The sequence below is a fragment of the Rhinatrema bivittatum genome, chromosome 1 (assembly GCF_901001135.1).
Source record: "Rhinatrema bivittatum chromosome 1, aRhiBiv1.1, whole genome shotgun sequence".
Taxonomy (NCBI): domain Eukaryota; kingdom Metazoa; phylum Chordata; class Amphibia; order Gymnophiona; family Rhinatrematidae; genus Rhinatrema; species Rhinatrema bivittatum.
In genome coordinates this window covers 160,638,674-160,657,439 of record NC_042615.1, presented here as the reverse complement: position 1 = coordinate 160,657,439, position 18,766 = coordinate 160,638,674, and the positions used below count along the sequence as shown (strand labels likewise).

The window sequence follows — 18,766 nt, the reverse complement described above, 5'->3', positions numbered from 1 at the left end:
GGTCTTTTTCTGCCGTCATTTCTATGTTTTGTTGAAATCTTATATAAAAATTCTTGTGGGGTGGTCTGGTGGCTCAGTGGCAGTGCTACATAATACCATGCAGAAGATCTGGGTTGGATTCCTGGGTCAGGACTTCTGTTCCTTTGGTTGGCCAGAGTTAGGGATGCTGCCAAGGCAGCATTCACAACTCTTGCAGAAGAAGGAATCCCAGTCATTGTGTTGTACACTGCCATGCAGAGGATCTGGGTTCAATTCCTGTGTCTTGTCTTCTGTTTCCTGAGTCAGCTAGGCTAGGGATGATGCTAAGGGAGTGTTCACAATCTCTGGAGAGGAGGAGAATGAATCAAAGAAGTTTTTCATAGCATAACAGTGCTACCTAGCAGCTGGATTTAGGACACATGGTTGCAGGGATTTGGAAAGAGCCCTGGTGCTTGGCCTTCAGCCAAGGACTATCTCTGCAATAACTGAGCTGGGTGAGTTAAGAGGGGAGAAACAGAAAGAAACTGCCGGAACAAAAAACAATTCATGTGACATCAATAACAATAAATGCACAAGGAGTTACACATGTAAATGTAATATCATTGCGATTTTCAAAAGCCATTTCCCTGCATTAAGCACACAATGTGGGTAAAACCTATGAATAATTCAATAGCATATATTGTAGCAATTTTCAAAAGCCCACTTACACGGGTAAAGTGCATTTATATATATATATGTAAAACCCAGTTTTCAGCATGTAAATGCTTTTGAAAATCAGGTCCAAAGTCTAATTGAAAATGCTTCTTAAAAGAAAGGTTCTGAAATCTTAAGTCATAACTTACACCACTATTTTCTGGGCCTCTTTCAGAAAAGCTTTTATTAGGTCTAATATTTAACAAAGTACATCTGTAAAAGTTCAAGAGAAAAATATTACCGGTACTTATTGACAGACAATTGTGGTCATGGAAGATTTACGGGGTTAATAGACTAACATGTTCTTCCCATTTAATACAATATGTATGAGTAAAATGTAAATGTACAGCAATCAGTAATTTAGTATCACAAAAATGAGCCAAAAACAGTGCTAAAGTTTGCTACTTATTTATTTAAATCAGTATATAAAAGTGCATAGTACAAGCCCTTTACCCCAGTTCAAATTGTCAGTAAAACATTAATCAAACTCTGGATGGCACAATGATATTTACTTGGCATAATGTGAAGAAAAGCATCTAGTTACATTTGGTACATCACATTATCAGTCTGTTTTTACAGAACGACTTGCAGGAGTAAGTGCTTTCCAGTCACTACATAAATGCATTCCAGTTTTCATTTCAGAATGCAACAGTAGTGTTAAGCCATCTTAAGATTTCCCAAAAACTATGAACTGTACTACTGTAAACTCTCTTGATTATTCCTTCATGTCACTATTGTTCCTGTATCTTTGTGCTAGTGAACTTTTAAAACAAAATCAGATACTTAAATCTCCCCATCCCACTAGTCCTACAGAAGATGAATTAAGTTTGCTTAGAAAGTTTTACTAGAATTTTCAAAGCAGTAGAGAATGGCAGATAAGGAATGGTGGTCTGGCTACATATGGCTGTCTGAAACAGATATATTTACTAATTTCCAATGTCAGTTTTTCATACCATAAATTTAAAATAATAGTAGCAGTTATATTGCCACAGTACATGTTTGAGCATATATTATATACTAACCACATGGCATCATTTGGTGATAGCACTTCAGAAATAGTTTCTAGACTTTTAGTCTAGTGGTCGTTAAAGAAAAAAGAAGCAGGCAAAAAAGGAGGAAAGAAAATCTGGGAAGAAGTCAGCTGTCACAGTTTGGTACAGCAGTGACCCGGCACAGGGCAGCCTACTAAGAAATACCTGGTGCAAAGTAAATGTAATGAAATTTTCAAAAGGAATTTCTGAGGGTAAAATAGTGTTTTATCTGCAGAAATCTGGCCAGCCGATACGTACCTAATTTTAAGTACATCGGGTAGAGATGTCTGGGTAGGGTTTGGACTTTACAATGGGATTGTAAATTGTAAAATGTTTTATATTCACCTCTATGCATTCCAAAGCAGGTTAGTCTGGCCTACCAATCCAACTTCAAAACTTAATACATTAAAGCAGGAAAGGATCCAGCATTACTGTATTATCTATTAAATTCCCATAAATTATGGTTTATTGATTGCTGGGAAAGAAGATGCACATTTGTATGACACCTTTATGAGGCTCATCACATTGTTTTCATACACTTTAAAACACAACTTTAATCAAAAAACAATTTGTTACTTTTACATAAAAGTATTGATTCTAAAACATAAAATAATTTCATATGTACATCTTTTAAATGTTTTATTAAATCAATATCATCAAATGATTCCACCCTTTTCTTTGTGCATGCGGAGAAATCTTGCAAGGAAGATCATCCAACAAAGAGGGCGCAGACATACAATCTTTTAACAAATGAGAAATATATTTCATGAAAGGAGTATATAACCAGCTGATATTTATGACTGAACAACTTCCACAATATTGTCAACATGCCCTTACAGAAGAGAGCCAAAGTTCAATTCTGTGGATTGTAGCTAGAAGATTAGTTATTTCATCAATTTAAAGAGAAAGGAAGATATCTTAAACCTATCAGATCTCACCACAAAAAAAAGGGAACCTGAATAGGCAGATTTTAGATTTGCATGTCTATATAAAGCTTAAAAAGGATTATGTTTATATACTTACTGATTTAATTCTATTTGTATTGTTTTTATGATATTAGTGGCCTAATTTATTGATAAAATGTATTGTGTCTGCCTTTTTTTTGAGACATTTGACTTTAGGATTCTTTGGTCTCATCTATGTAACATTTTTTTAAGGGTAATAAGACTGGAAAATATTATTGCTAAAACCAAATAGAATATGTTTACTTTTCCTTCGATTACGTAAACAGCGACAACAGTGTACAGATACTTCAAAAAGTTGAAAAGCATGATGCATGTCACAAGCAAAGCCAAGAAACCAAGCCAGGAGAACAGAAACAGATGCTGTTGGAATGCAAGTAAATAAAGATACAAAGAAAAGCATCTTCTGCTGAATTTCTTCTAGTCATTCTTAAGATTTGTTGTTAGAAAAAAAACAACTTTCAAAAGTATAAAATAAGCTGACAAACAGAAAGCATGACATTGAGAAATAAGCAAAGACAGCTGAAAAACAGGCTGCAATTTGATTTTAATTTTCCTGAAGCTATGCCAGAAACCACCATAAGGGAAATGACTGGCATAAAATATTAGTGGAATGTTTAGAAGTTACAGCAACAATTAAATAATTCCAGCTTGGATGTGATTATTTCTCTGCATTACTAGCCAGCAGCACTCAATTAGAATTCTTAGAAAGCCAAATAAATCTAACTAAACCCTACTTAGCGCTCTTGAAAATAATAAATCCTATGTACTGCATATGCAAAACAGTTTCGACTGGCTGAAGAGTAGTCCGGTCACTTTTGTGCCTCTGGTCGTGCAACATCTATGCAGCTGAACGCTTCTAGCGTAATAGCATTTAGTCCACGGGTGGGGCTGGAGGCTCGTTTCCCTGGTTCTATGAACAAATTACAAAGTATGTTATTGCTTCAAAGGACAGGTCATGTGAAGGTATCAATATGCAAGAAATTATTTTCATGTTCTCACCATTAAATTTAAGGAACTGAACTAACTCCATTTTGTAAAAGGCTTCTCCCACTTTGTGTATTAGGGGAAACAGATAAAATGAAAAAATAACAGTGGACTTGAGACTGTAAATAGTAGACAGCTATAAATATACAAGTTAATTCACTAAAGCTATTCTACAACATATTTTTTCACTATAAAATCTCTACAGAATTAACAGGCATGAGACAAGATTGTGGGGATCAATGCATTAAATTACACTAATGCTTTCACAAATCATAACACATGTAAAACAGTTTGCACAAGTTTTAACACAAAAACCTATGCTAATGAAGTAATAAGATGCAACCCTATGCAAAATAGTTCACCATCTATCAGCGCACAAAAACAATGCATGTTAAAACTTGCAAAAGTTAACAGATCTGTTAATGTAAAGCAAAATTGCTTACCTTGTAATAGGTGTTATCCCAGGACAGCAGGATGTAGTCCTCACATATGGGTGACATCGGTAATGGAGCCCTATACGGAAAAACTTCTGTCAAAGTTTCTATGAAACTTTTGACTGGCACTCAGAGTGCCTACTGAGCATGCCCAGCATGCTATGATACTCTCTGCCACAGGGGTCTCCCTTCAGTCTGTTTTGTAGCAAGTAGCGTTGGCCAAAAAATAAAATAAAACGTATCGGACCCAACTCTGCGGGGTGGCGGGTGGGTTTTGTGAGGACTACATCCTGCTGTCCTGGGATAACACCTATTACAAGGTAAGCAATTTTGCTTTATCCCAGGACAAGCAGGATGCTAGTCCTCACATATGGGTGATTAGCAAGCTAGAGGCTGAGTCATTTTGTAGTGAAACAACGGTGAAGTATTGTTGTTGGAAATGAATCAGCCGAAATCACAGCAGGTTGGATGTAGAAGGAGTTGGCTTTAAACTGGAAACAAGTTCTTTAAGACAGATTGTCCATAGGCTGAATCTTGTCTTCCTTCTTTGTCTAAACAGTAGTGAGCTGTAAACGTGTGAAGAGAACTCCATGTTGCCGCCTTACAAATGTCAAGAATAGGTACAGAGCGAAGGTGTGCTACTGAGGTTGACATTGCTCTGACTGAATGTGCTTTTACTCGCCCTTGAAGAGTAAGGCCTGCTTTTTCATAACAAAACTGTATGCAGTCTGCTAGCCAGTTTGACAAAGAATGTTTACCCACTGCCTTACCTGGTTTGTTTGGATCATAAAATACAAAAAGTTGACTGGATTTCCTTTGGACTGCAGTGCGGTTTAAGTAGAAAGATAGTGCACGCTTACAGTCCAGGGTATGTAAGGCTCTTTCTCCTTGGTGAGAATGAGGCCTTGGAAAGAATGTGGGTAAAACTATAGATTGGTTCAAGTGGAATTCCGTGACTACCTTAGGAAGGAATTTGGGATGAGTACGGAGGACTACCCTGTCATGTAGGAACTTTGTAAAAGGTTCGTATGTAACAAGTGCTTGCAGTTCACTGATTCTTCTAGTGGATGTAATGGCTATGAGGAAGATAGTTTTCTATGTAAGAAATTTTAGATCACAGGTATCTATGGGTTCGAATGGAGAACGCATGAGCCTGGTTAATATTACGTTTAGGTCCCATTGTATGCTTGGGGGACGAAATGGAGGTTTAAGGTGAGTTAAACCTTTCATAAATCTACTGACGAGAAGCTGTGTAGAGATAGGTGCATCTCCCAGTTTGTTGTGATAAGCTGAGATTGCACTTAAGTGTACTCTTACAGAGAAGTATGGAGACCAGAGTCTGAAAGATAATATAAATAGTCTAATAATGAAGTAGTAGAGCAAGTGAAAGGATCAATATTGTTGTGTTTGCACCACAAGTTAAATTTTTTCCATTTGTAGGAATAATTCTTTCTAGTGGAAGGTTTACGTGACGCTATAAGCACTTGAGATATAGTGGTTGGAAGGTTGAGTGGCTGTAAGATCAAGCTTTCAACATTCATGCTGTCAGATCTAAGGATTGGAGGTTGGGATGGCGCAACCGACCCTGATCCTGAGTTATGAGATTGGGAGCTACTCCCAGGCGAATGGGATCCCTGACTGAGAGGTCTAGCAGTGTGGGAAACCATACTTGTCGAGGCCAGTATGGGGCTATGAGTATCATGGTCCCTTTGTTCTGTTGCAGCTTCACTAGAGTTTTGGTTATGAGCGGTATCGGTGGATACGCGTATAGCAGGCCTGAGTTCCAATGGCGAGCAAAGGCGTCCTTTGGCAGGCTGTTCTCCTGTCGTAGCAGGGAGCAATAATCATTCACTTTGTAGTTCAGATGAGATGCAAAGAGATCTATTGTTGGTTGACCCCAACGTTGAAAGATCTTGGTTGCTGTTGCTGGATTCAAGAACCACTCGTGTGGTTGGAACTGACGACTGAGGTGATCGGCTATTATGTTGTGGATGCCTGCTAGGTAAGTGGCCCGTAGAAGAATTGAATGTGCTAGGGCCCAGTCCCAAATCTGTGCTGCTTCTTGGCAAAGGAGGTAGGAACCTGTTTCCCCTTGCTTGTTGATGTACCACATGGCTACTGTGTTGTCTGTTTGGATCAGAACAGTCTTGTGTGAAAGGCAGTCCTTGAACGCATGCAGCGCATAACGTATAGCTCGAAGCTCTAGGAAGTTTATCTGAAAAGAGGCTTCGGCTTTTGTTCACGTCCCCTGGGTCTTCAGATGACCAATGTGCGCTCCCCAACCTAAAGTGGACGCATCTGTAGTTAATGTTACTTGTGGAATTGGTTGCTGGAAAGGTAGACCTTTGAGCAAATTGTTCATTGATGTCCACCATAGGAGGGAATAACATAGTTCCTGAGTTATTTGAATGTGAGAGGACAATGGTTGAATGGCTTGAATCCATTGTGTTTTGAGTGTCCATTGCATTAGTCGCATGGTCAGTCTGGCCATGGAAGCGACGTGAACTGTGGAGCCCATGTGACCGAGGAGGGTGAGGCACTGATGAGCTGTGACTCGAGATTGAGTTCGGAGAGAGTGTGCCAGGAGAATGAGTGTATGGGCACGGTCTCTTGGAAGAAATGCTTTTGCTATGATGGTGTTTAAATCTGCACCGATGAATTGTAGAAGGTGAGATGGTGTGAAATGGGATTTCTGATAATTGATGAGAAACCCCAAGGAGTGAAGTAAGTTGACTGTGAGCTTGAGGGAATTGAGAGCTCCTTCTTTTGTCTGACTCCTGATGAGCCAATCGTCTAGATAAGGAAATACATGCACCTTCTGTTTGTGGAGGTGTGCCACCGCCACCGCTAGACACTTTGTGAATACTCGAGGTGCTGAGGCTAGGCCGAATGGGAGCACCCGGTATTGAAAATGTTGTCCTTCGACCAGAAATCGCAAGTATTGGCGATGAGGAGGAAAGATGGGAATGTGAGCGTAGGCGTCTTGAAGATCCAGAGCCAATCCCCTTTTTGAAGAAGAGGTAGCATGGTGCCTAATGATACCATCCTGAATTTTTCTTTTTTGAGAAATTTGTTGAGATTTCTGAGGTCTAGGATAGGACGTAGGCCTCCTGTTTTCTTTGGAATGAGGAAATAGCGGGAGTAGAATCCTCTGCCCTGCTGGGGCCCGGGAACTGGTTCTATGGCCCTGGCTCTCAGAAGGGTGGATAATTCTGTTTTTAGAAGTTTGGAGTGGTGGTTCACTGTCCAAGAGGAGACTGGTGGAGTTTCTTTTGGTACAGTGAGAAAATCCAATCGGTACCCCTGAGCTGCAATGGAAAGTACCCATTGGTCTGTAGTTATGGAGGTCCAGGTGTGATGAAAAAAGGCTATGCGACCTCCTACTGGTAGGTGCGGGAGTGGATTGACGGATGGGCTTCTGCTCTCTGAGTATGTTTCAAAACCCTGACATTGATGCAGTCTGAGGAGGGGGTTGAGGCCTGGAAGGCCTTTGCCTAGATTGGAGACGCTGAGCTGGGCAAGATGGTCGTGTACGGCTTGTTGGAGGATAGTAGCGTCGTTGGCAGTAATATGGACGCCTTGTATCCCATCTGGGAAGTCTCCTGGAAGGAGGTTGGGACTCCTGAGGAATTAAGGAGAGTTGTTTCAGAGTCTCGGTATGTTCTTTTAACATGGCGACTGCTTCCTTTACCTTGTCTCCAAACAGGTTGTCTCCAAGACAAGGAAGGTCAGCCAGCCTCTCCTGTACCTCTGGTCTTAAGTCTGATGCCTTAAGCCAAGCCCACCGATGAGCTGTAATTCCCAAAGCTGACAGACGAGATGCAGTTTCAAAACTGTCATAAGTCGCCCTAACTTCATGTTTGCCTGCTTCTAGGCCTTTATGTACTAGTTGAAAGAAGGCTTCCTGGAACTGTTCAGGGAATGTATGGGTAAGCTCTTGGACCTGCTTCCAGAGATTACATTGGTATTGATTCATGAAGAGCTGGTAAGCAGCAATTTGAGAGACTAACATAGATACTTGAAATACTTTACGGCCTAAATTATCAAGGAATCTATTATCCTTCCCTGGTGGTGTTGAGGAGTGAGTTTTCACCCTTTTAGCTTTTTTCTGTGCTGACTCAACTACCACGGATTGGTGAGGTAGCTGAGCCTTTTGGAATCCTGGAATTGGTTGAACTAGGTATTTTGCAACTGATCTCTTGTTAACAGATGCAAGTGAGCCAGGATGTTCCCACATTCGGTACATGAGTTCCTGGAGCACCTCATGCACTGGCACAGCCAATATTTCCTTTGGTGGATCTACGAATTGTAGAACCTCCAGTGTCTTTTGTCTGGAATCTATCTATGACTGCAATTGGAAAGGGATAGTCTCTGCCATATCCTTTACGAAGTTGGAGAAGGATAAATCCTCCGGAGGAGACATTCTGCGGTCTTCTGGAGGTGAAGGTTCAGAGAGCATGAACTCATCGGAAGAGACATCCGTGTCAGTGTCTGTTCCAGTGTCCCTTGGGTGTATTGTCGGCTGTGGCCTAAAAGGCATCGATGGTAAAGTCATTGGAATCGATGGGAATAGAGGAGACTGTGGGTGATGAGGCCTAGGAACTCCTGAAGGTCCTGGTAAGATGTCCTCCTCGATGCCTTGAGGTTTTTTTTTGATACGGCATCGATAAAAATATCCAGTTTTTGCATCAGAGGTTGGAAAATAGAAACCTCTGGAGCTGGCATCGATGGAGTCATCGGAGGAATCGATGCTGGAATCGGAGGCGGCACCGATGGCCTCGGTGGCAGGATCGATGGTGACATCGGTATCGAGGGTAATGGATCCGATGGCACCGGAGCAGGTGTTGATGGCAAAGTTGGTGTCGATGGTTGTAATGGCATCGTATCGAGGAGTGCTTCTCGGACCGCTTGACGGATGTATCCATCAAGTTCAGCCCGCATAGCTGATGGAATCAGAGCAGCTATCGGGGGGAGGCGGTGGTGGTGATGCCGGTACCTCCTCAGAGCCCTGAGGAGATACGGTACCCTGCACCGATACCGGTGGGGATCGCCCTGGAATCATAGGCCTCGGAGACTCCACGCTCAGCCGAGCTTTCTTAGCGGAGGAGGCCGATTCTGTCGATGACGTAGCGGGCATTGGATCGATGGTTGAGGCATGTGTGCGTCGGTGCCGATGCTTCTCCTTAGATTTTTCACTGCCCGATGTGGACGCCTTCGACGATGGCGAGGGGGAGGGAATAGACACATCTCCGGCCTCACCTGGAAGTGGTTTTTTAAGATCACTTTCTGAATCACTCCAGATGGAGACGATTGAGCTGACGACGATGCTGTTGGGAGCAACTGAATTTTAAAAAGGTGCTCCATTTTCTCCATCCGGAGCTGACGTCCCTTCGATGTCATCTCGGCGCACAAGGGGCAGTACCTGACATCGTGGTTCTCGCCGAGGCAGAGCACACATTCCTGGTGCGGGTCCGTTATGGACATGGTTCTAGCACAATTTGGGCATTTCTTGAAGCCCGAAGCCATTTTAGTCGGACAGCCGTCGACGACTATGGCACGAAAAAACGGTGCGGAACCGACAAAAATGAGAGAAAAAAAAACTTACCTTGCGGTTGGAAGTTTTTCTAACTTTTTTGGAAAAGTTTTGAAGTGTGGAGAAAAAACACCACAGGACTCCAATTTAACCGCGAGGCTAACGGCTCCGCGGAAAAAAGAAGACTGAAGGGAGACCCCTGTGGCAGAGAATATCATAGCATGCTGGGCATGCTCAGTAGGCACTCTGAGTGCCAGGCAAAAATTTCATAGAAACTTTGACAGAAGTTTTTCCGTATAGGGCTCCATTACCGATGTCACCCATATGTGAGGACTAGCATCCTGCTTGTCCTGGGATAAAAATTTAACAACACTTCAAAAAGGTGTAAAGTTTTTTCAATAAAGTATGCACTAACATGCTAACACTTGTAAATTAATGTAACACTCATTTGTATATCATTAACAAAGGTTATTAACACAAGCTAATTAATACACATTAACAACCAATGTTCATGCACTTCAGTGCACTGATCCTTGTTTCACAGCGATAAACCTAAAGCAGGAACCTTCAAGAACATCACTTGGAACTGTAGAAAAATTCAAACATCCTGGAAACATATAAATAGTACACTAGAAACAAACAAAAATATTGGGACTATAAAACTTGTGTGTGTTGTATACATGAAAAGGAACAATTAAATATCAAAGCATACTGGTGGATACAGTTCTGATGATTGCAAAAAGTGTTACTTGTTCTGTAGAGTAAATCAGAACATTCTCTTACGGGTAGATTTTAAAAAAAATTGCACGCATGTCCATGTTATAAAATTTCAGGTTGGCATGCGCAAGGGGGTATTAATTTAGCAAATTTGCGCAGCAACGCATCGGGGCCTTCCCCAGTTCCCTCCCAGTCCGATCCAATTAAGGAGCGGATTGGGAGGGAACTTCCCAACCCACTACCCTTACCTCCATTCCCCTATCCTACCCTCCCCCTTATCCCTATCCTAGCTAGCCCTATTTTTTTTAAATTTTACCTTTTGCTCCTGCAAAGGAGCAGAAGCAAGTTGGGTGCCAGCACGCAATTCCCCGGCATAGCAGCAAATGGCTGCAGTACCGGGTGCCTCTAGCCCCGCCCCCCCCGGACCACCCCCTTTTAAGGCCCCAGCACTTACACGTGTCCCAGCCAGGATTTACGGGCGCTGGGGGTTTTAAAATCCGACCTTTATTGTTTCACAAATGGGTAATGACTTGCTAAAGAGTAATTCTGTGGAAAAAGGCTTTTATAAAACAAGAAAGAAAAGCATATAACTTTTTTAAAATGAAATTTGGAAAGCTGCTGGTTTTACTTATAATTTTGGCTTGTTGATCCTCTTTTGCATGCATGTTATCCCTCCTTATATAGAAATACTGTAAACATTTTGACTTAGGAGGTTTATAAGCTACTAATGGCCATGCTGGTTGCTAGCTTGTTTTGTTTATAATTATAAGTCAGTTTTTCATTGCTGTTGTGTTTCTTACTATGTGTGAAAAGCACTTCTTTGTAAGATGATTTATATGGAGCTCTCTAAAATTTTCAATGAAGAGAATATTAAAAAAGGTCTCACTTTTATTTGATTATTTGGTGGATATCTCCCTGCCCCTGTGGGCTTATAATCAGAGGGGCCAATGCAAAAAGCTGAGTGTTAAAACTGCAATGAAATTCAGCACATAGTTTCTTAACACAAAAGTTAATTTTTATTTTTTTAAATTCCCAAAGCAGTAAGTTAAAGGTGTGCTAATGCATCATGAGTTAAAAAAAAATGCACACAGTCCAGAGAAACTGCGCAAAGATAAAAAGTTTAAGAGCACAGTAAAACATGATTTATGCACAAAACTCATATTTTATATACTGAAAACATGCTTTATATGTACAAATAATGTTTTTCATGTGCAAAGTATGATTTATGTGCACAAAAAATGCTTTCTGCACAGAAGTAATTTTTGTGTGAATAAATCATATTTTATGTGTGCATAACATACTTTTTGTGCAGAAAGCATATTTTCTGCACATAAAATACCAAATACAGGTCCCACCTGTAGACAAGCATTAGCCTTAGAAACTCTGCTCCACCTCAGACTAAGAGTTAAGTTTCCAGCGCTAAGAAACATCAGTTAAATTTATGCAGAGTAATACCTAATGACATCATTAGCTGGAATTTCCATGGGAGGGCACTAGCTTAAATGCACATTGGTGTGCAAAACTCCTTGCTGCATCAGCAGTAAAGGAAAATTGGTTCTTACCTGCTAATTTTCGAGATCAGTCCAGACCAGTGGGTTATGCACTCCCACCAGCAGATGAAGTCAGAACAAAGCTTCGAGGCACTGGTATCCCAAGCGTGCCATCTGCAGCTCATCAGTATTTATCGATAACCAAGCAAAGTATAATTGACAAAACACCATCTAATTCCCGAAACAAGGGCGAACAGGAAAAAACTCCCTCAAGGGTCTGAAACAAACGACCCCAATACCTGAAAATCAGGTTTGAACCTTGGTTCATAACAAAAATCAAAATATTATAGAATCATTCTGATAGATTCCCTATGTATAGCAGCTAACCTTTAGGTAAATCAGTCTTTCGGCAGTAGCACCTGGACGGGATCCTGGACTGATCTGTGGTATTACAGGAATGAAAATTAGCAGGAAAGAACCAATTTTCCTTTCCTGTACATAACCAGATCAAGCCAGACTATTGGGATGTACCAAAGCCACATTACACCGGGTGGGAACCCGAAAGACCCGCTCGCAAGACGCTCTCCCCAAAAAGCACTTGGTCCAGATCCCTGACATCCAGATGATAATGCCGTGTGAAGCTATGCAGGGAAGACCAGACTGTGGCTCTACAAATCTCATCAAGCGACAACAACTGACACTCCGCCCAAGAAGCCGCTTGTGCTCTCATCGAGTGAGCTTTCAAACCAGTCAGGACAAGGCGACCCTTCCCAATGTAGGCCATACAAATTGTTTCCTTCAGCCAGCGAGCCAAGGATGCCTTAGATGCCTTTTCACCCTTCTTTGGACCTCCAAAGAGCACAAAAAGGTGATCTGATTTTTGAAAAGAGTTAGTGACCTTCAAATACCGAAGGAGATCTTCATCTAACAGATAAAGATCTCTTCCCACAGCGGGGTCACAAGCCCAATCAGGGAATCCGGGTAACTCCACAGACTAATTAACATGAAAGGCAGACACCACTTTCGGCAAAAAGGAAGGGACCATGCGCAAGGACACCCTATCAGCCGAGATGCGAAGATAGGGATCCCTACAGGAAAGATCCTGCAATTCTGAAATACGCCTTGCAGAACAGATGGCCACCAAGAACACAGTCTTCAAGGTGAGGTCCTTTAAGGAAGCGTGTCCCAGAGGCTCAAAAGGGGGATCACGAAGCGCCCTCAACACCAGATTGAGATTCCACGCCAGGCATAACTTACGAAGAGGAGGACGAAGGTGCTTCACCCTTTCAGGAAACGGACAATGTCCGAGTGGCTGGCTAGAGGCCTGCCACCTACCCGCCCTAGGAGACATCCCAGGGCCGAAACCTGAACATGCAGGGAACTAAAAGCCAAACCTTTAGATAATCCCTGCTGCAAAAATCCCAAGACCTGAGGAATGGTCACAGACAACGGCACTGCACCCTGCTGGTCACACCAGACTTCAAACACCTTCCACACTTGAGCATATGCCATAGATGTCAAGGGCCGCCTGGACTGAAGTAGGGTGGAAATCACCTGTTCCGAATAACCTTTCATCCGTAACTGCCGCCTCTCAAACACCAGGCTGCGAGAGAGAAGTGATCCTCCTGATTCAAAAAAATGGGCCCTTGTCGCAGCAGGTTCGGCAGATGAGCTAGGTGTAGCGGGCAGTCTGTCGCCAACCGTACCACGTCCGCCGCAGCCACTCCTGGGCCACCAGAATTAACAAACCGGGATGGTCCTTTATGCGCTGGAGAAGGTGCCAGATCAGGGCCCATGGAGGAAAGGCATACAGGAGGATTCCGGCTGGCCACTTGCAGACTAGGGCGTCTACTCCTACCGTCCTGATTTCCTTCTTTCGGCTGAAGAAACAGTCCTCGTTGGCGCTGACATGGGTCGCCATGAGGTCCAGTTGGGGAACTCCCCAACAGGCACAAATGTGATTCCAACCCTCCCGGGATAGTTCCCACTCCCCGGGATCCAGCTGTTGACAACTGAGGAAGTCTGCCTGCACGTTGCCCACGCCTGCAATGTGAGAGGCTGCGATGCCTTCCATATGAAGCTCAGCCCAAGCGAAGTGGAGGTGTGCTTCCTGTGCCACGGCTGGACTCCTGGTTCATCCCTGGCAATTGAGATATGCCACCATGGTGGCGTTGTCCGAGAAGACTCGAATCATTCTCCACTGTACTGGGGACTGGAATGCCAACAACGCTTTGCGGACTGCTCTTGTCTCTAGGCGATTGATAGACCACGATCATTCGGTTAAGGACCAGGTTCCCTGCGCTGCATGACCGAGGCACACTGCTCCCCAGCCTTGAAGGCTCGCATCCGTTGTCACGATCACCCAATCAGAGACTTCGAGGGGCATCCTCTTCTGTAAGTTGTCTTCCGACAGCCACCATTGCAGGCTGGACCTTATTTGCTGCGACAAAGGCAGTGGCAACTGGTATTTCTCCAACACTGGGTCCCACCGCGACAGTAGATCTCTCTGCAACGGTCTCAGGTGAGTGAAGGCCCAAGGCACCAATTCCAACATCGAAGCCATGAACCCCAGAACGTGTAGGTAATCCCACACTCTGGGAATTGGAAGCTGTAACAAGAAACACACTTGTTGCTGCAATTTGTACATCCTGTCATTCGTGAGAAACACCCTGCCCTGGAGGGTGACGAAACAAGCTCCCAAATACTCTGACGGAGTCAGATGACTTTTCGCTTCATTGATTACCCAGCCTAGGGACTGGAGACAATGGATCACACGAAGAACCATCCGCTCACCTTCCTCTTCAGACTTGGCTCGAATCAGCCAATTGTTGAGGTAAGGATGGACCATTATCCCTTCCTTCCGGAGGGTCGCCGCCACCATGACCTTGGTAAAGGTGCGCGGGGCCGTCACCAGTCCGAACGGCATCACCCAGAACTGAAAATGCTGAGCCAGGATCTTGAATCGTAGGAATCTCTGGTGAGCGCTGCGAATCAGGATGTGTAGATAAACCTTGGTGAGATCCAAGGAGGCAAGAAACTCTCCCTGTTGAACCGCTTCTATGACTGTTTGAAGTGTTTCCATTCAAAAACAGGGCACCTTCAAGCAGCGATTCACCTTCTGTAGGTCCAGGATGGGTCAGAAAGTGCCCTCCTTTTTGGGAACCACAAAATAAATAGAGTACAGTCCCCTTCCCCATTCGGCATGGGGACGATCACCTTCAGAGCCAGCAATCTTTGTAGAGTGTCTTTTACCGTGGCTCGCTTGTTGCGGGAAACGCAATGCGATTCCACAAAGTATAGTTATTTCCTGTATTTAGAGGGAATACTAAAACCAGCTATGTCAGAAATATCCATTTATAACACCATCTATTATACTGTGTTGTTTCTATTCTTATGTCAGGATTTGTTCTTGGTTTGGTGTAAACTGGCAGTGTGGGGAAAAGATTTTAAAAAAAATTAATTTATCTATAACAGAGTTAACATTTAAACCCAATTCAAAAATAAACCCCTATTTTGAGGTACCCTTAGGTTTTGGAAACTCAAAAATCTGATTTCAGGTTCTGAAATCTACAACTGGTTCATTTTTTAATTGCCAAGATTCATATACACACATACTCAACCTACATTGTGTGGACTGGAAGGCTTCCCAGAGGAGTTGAATCCTCGTAGATTCCGAGGTCGGAACAAGAACAAGGCAAGAGCAAAAACCAGCCATGCCATCATAATCATGGTTACGCTAATCCCATCATTGCCAGAAGAATTTGGTCCTGGTACTAAAAAAGAAAATATAGAGATGGATTGCAAACTTATCTCTGCATAAATAACAAGCAGGAAAAAAAACACCTTACATATCCATGAAATGTTTTGCTGTTAATCACTTATTTCAGGTGGTCTAAGTGTGATGATCTATGAGGATAGAGTATGCCATGTCACAGAATACTAACAGTACCTCTATTATATGTAGGCATGCTAAAGGATTAGCAAATGTAAAACTCTTAAACCTAATAGAACACAATATTAGCAGCATGAGATGCAAACATTTTTTTATTTTGCAGATTTTCACAAAAATTTGTTAAAATATTCATACTTCTGAAAATATATTTGCCAGAGACTAAGAGCAGAATTTTCTCACCAAAAAATGAAAAAAATGATAAAATCTGTCATTTTCATAGGTTGTTTTTTTTTTTTGCTAGTTTAAGAAAAGAAAAAAAAAGGAGTTGCAAATACTGAGAAATGGCAACTTTAGGTACTTTTCTGCTTTTCCATGCAAGAATATTTTCATTAAATTTTATGGCAACATTTTTATAAAAACTAGAAATTTCCTGCAAATGCTTTTTACAAAGTTGAAAACTTATTTTTGCAGCAAAATTATTTGCAACTGCTGCTCCTTTGCTTTTCTTTCTGTGGCTTTGATGGCAAGGAAATGAGTGTGGCTCAATTGTGAGAAAAATTCTGCAAATGAAGGTTCATAGCACCTCAGATTTGGACTACTTTTTTCGCAATCCTTAATGGTAGCAAGCAGCGTTGATGCAGGTTTCCAATGGGCTAGAAGCTTGGGTATGGAGCAAGGCAACTGAAGAAGACGGCAAAAGCGCGAATAAGCAATACAAAGGCAAAAATAAATAACAGAACACAGAGAAGGAAAGGGCAAGAAAAAGACAGAAGAGAAGAAACAAAAGAAGGAAACGTTGAAAACAACAGACAACTAATGCAAAGAACTGGAAACTGAAAGGAAATGGTTGGAAAAAAAGGAAAAGTTAAAAAAAAACAACCTGTTAGTTGTCCTGAATGACTCACTGCTGTTCTGATTATCAAATGATGGTACCTAGTCAAATCAATCACACAACCTTAATACTTCAGTTAGTTAGCCAGAGTGATTCACTGCTCTCTTGATTAACAAATGTTAGTACCTAATCAAACCAAATCACACTACCTTAACACCTTTCCAAGGTGAGTGCTGAACTTAGGTATACTCTGCTCCTATCTTATTTCTAGCTTCTGGCTACTTTTTTTTTTTTTTAATATACAAATACTAACTTCTGCTTATTAGCTGCCTTACAGACTATTAAAAATAAACACACTAACTACTGCTTATTAGCTGCCTTACCTACTGACTATTTAAAATTACAGTCTAACTTCAGCTTATTTCCTGCCTTACTGACTAGTAAAAGCACAAACACCCACAAACACACTAAATAATATTCCCAAATAGTTAACTTCATCCCAATACTTTTAAAAAAGACAATTTCCCAAGCAAAAACTTACTGATTCCTTTCAGCCACCAGCAAGGTAATCCTTTCCTCTCAGTGCTCCCACCAGTATCATGGTCCCTCCGTCCTGCTGAAGCTCTGACAGAGTCTTCGAGAAGAGCGGTAGAGGGGGGTACACATACAGGAGGCCCTACCCCCAGTGAAGAGAGAAGGCATCGCAGGCCGGATGGTTGTTCCCCGCCACTAGAGAGCAGAGGCTGCTCACCTTGTAGTTGAGAGGGGAGATGAACAGGACCATATCCAGTGTATCCCAATGGCGGAACAGGTCTGCTGCCACCGCTGGGTTGAGGGACTACTCATGTGGTTGGAAGGACCAGCTGAGGCGGTCCACCAGCACATTGAGGTGACCTGGTAGGTAGGTTGCCCGCAGATACATCCCTTGGGAGAGGGCCCAGTTCCAGACCTGCACCGCCTCTTGGCAGAGGATAGAACGAGTTTGTGCCGTCCTGTTTGTTGATGTACCACATAGCGACCGGGTTGTCCATCCGAATCAGAATTCCTTGGACGACAACTGATCCTTGAATGCCCACAAGGCGAACTGTATCGCCCGAAGCTCCAGAAAGTTTATCTGGCAATGTGCTTCGGCGGCAGTCCAAAGGCCTTGTGTGTGTAGGCCGTTCGTGTGGGCGCTCCACTCCTGGGGGGAAGCACTGATGGTGAGAGTCACCTGGGGCGGTGCGAGCTGGAAGGGAAGTCTGCATTCCAGATTGGAAAGATCTTCCCACCAGACCAGAGATATCCTCAGGGGGTCTGTGACAGTGACTGGAGCCTCTAGATCCTGAGATGTCTGCTGCCACTGGGACTGCAAGGCCCACTAGGGGCTCCTCATGTGGAGGCGGGCCAAGGGAGTCACATGGACAGAGGCCGCCATGTGGCCCAGTAGGCAGAGCAGAAGACGGGCTGGCACCCTTCTGCTGTAGCAGATGAGGGTAGCCAGCGAGGCAAGGGCAATCGCCCGGTCCATGGGCAGAAAAGCTTTTGTTTGTGCCGTGTCCAACCTGGCGCCTATGAAATCCAGCTGAAGGGATGGGCAGAGGTGGACTTGGGGAAGTTGATAACGAACCCCACAGTCTGCAAGGTCTGAACTATCAAGACCAGAGCTTGCAAGGCCCCGGAGCAGGAGTCGCTCCTGACTAGCCAGTTGTCCAGGTATGGAAACACATGGAACAAGCGATGCCTGAGGTAGACAGCCACCACTAAGCATTTGGTGAAGAAGCGGGGGGCTGATGCCAGCCCAAAGGGCAGCACTTTGTACTGGAAATGTGCACTCCCCATCACGAAGCGGAGGTACTTGCTGTGGTTGGGGACAATTGCAATATGTGCATATGCCTCCTTGAGGTCAAGGGAGCAAAGCCAGTCTCCTCTTCGGAAGAGCTGGATCAGCGTGCCCAGAGAGACCATCTTGAATTTTTCTCTTACGAGGAACTTGTTCAGCACCCTGAGGACGAGAATGGGGCACAAGCCGCCATTCCTTTTCGGGATGAGGAAATACCTCAAGTAGAACTCTTGGCCCTGCTGATGGCGAGGGACCGGCTCCACTGCACCCACTGCAAGGAGGGCAGAGAGCTCCATTTGAAGAACGACCAGATGGGCGGACTAACCCCATGATGGACATGGGGTGAGGTCTCTGGGAGCCGGCTGAAGTGCAGATGGTACCCATGGCGGACGAT

The 18,766-nt window shown here is 43.4% G+C and overlaps 1 protein-coding gene across 3 annotated transcripts in view; it reads right to left on the bottom strand.

The window, feature by feature from the left end:
• Positions 1 to 1,064: 1,064 nt before the first annotated feature.
• SMIM14 (small integral membrane protein 14) overlaps positions 1,065 to 18,766 on the bottom strand; it is a 235,850-nt gene continuing 218,148 nt past the window's right edge. For all 3 annotated transcript variants that reach the window (XM_029589231.1, XM_029589240.1, XM_029589248.1), the window contains 2 exons: positions 15,451 to 15,599; positions 1,065 to 3,578 (listed from right to left, as the gene is read on the bottom strand). In XM_029589231.1, the coding sequence (XP_029445091.1) occupies positions 3,540 to 3,578; positions 15,451 to 15,599 (188 nt within the window). In that variant the 3' untranslated portion in view covers positions 1,065 to 3,539. The remainder of the gene's footprint in view (positions 3,579 to 15,450; positions 15,600 to 18,766) is intronic.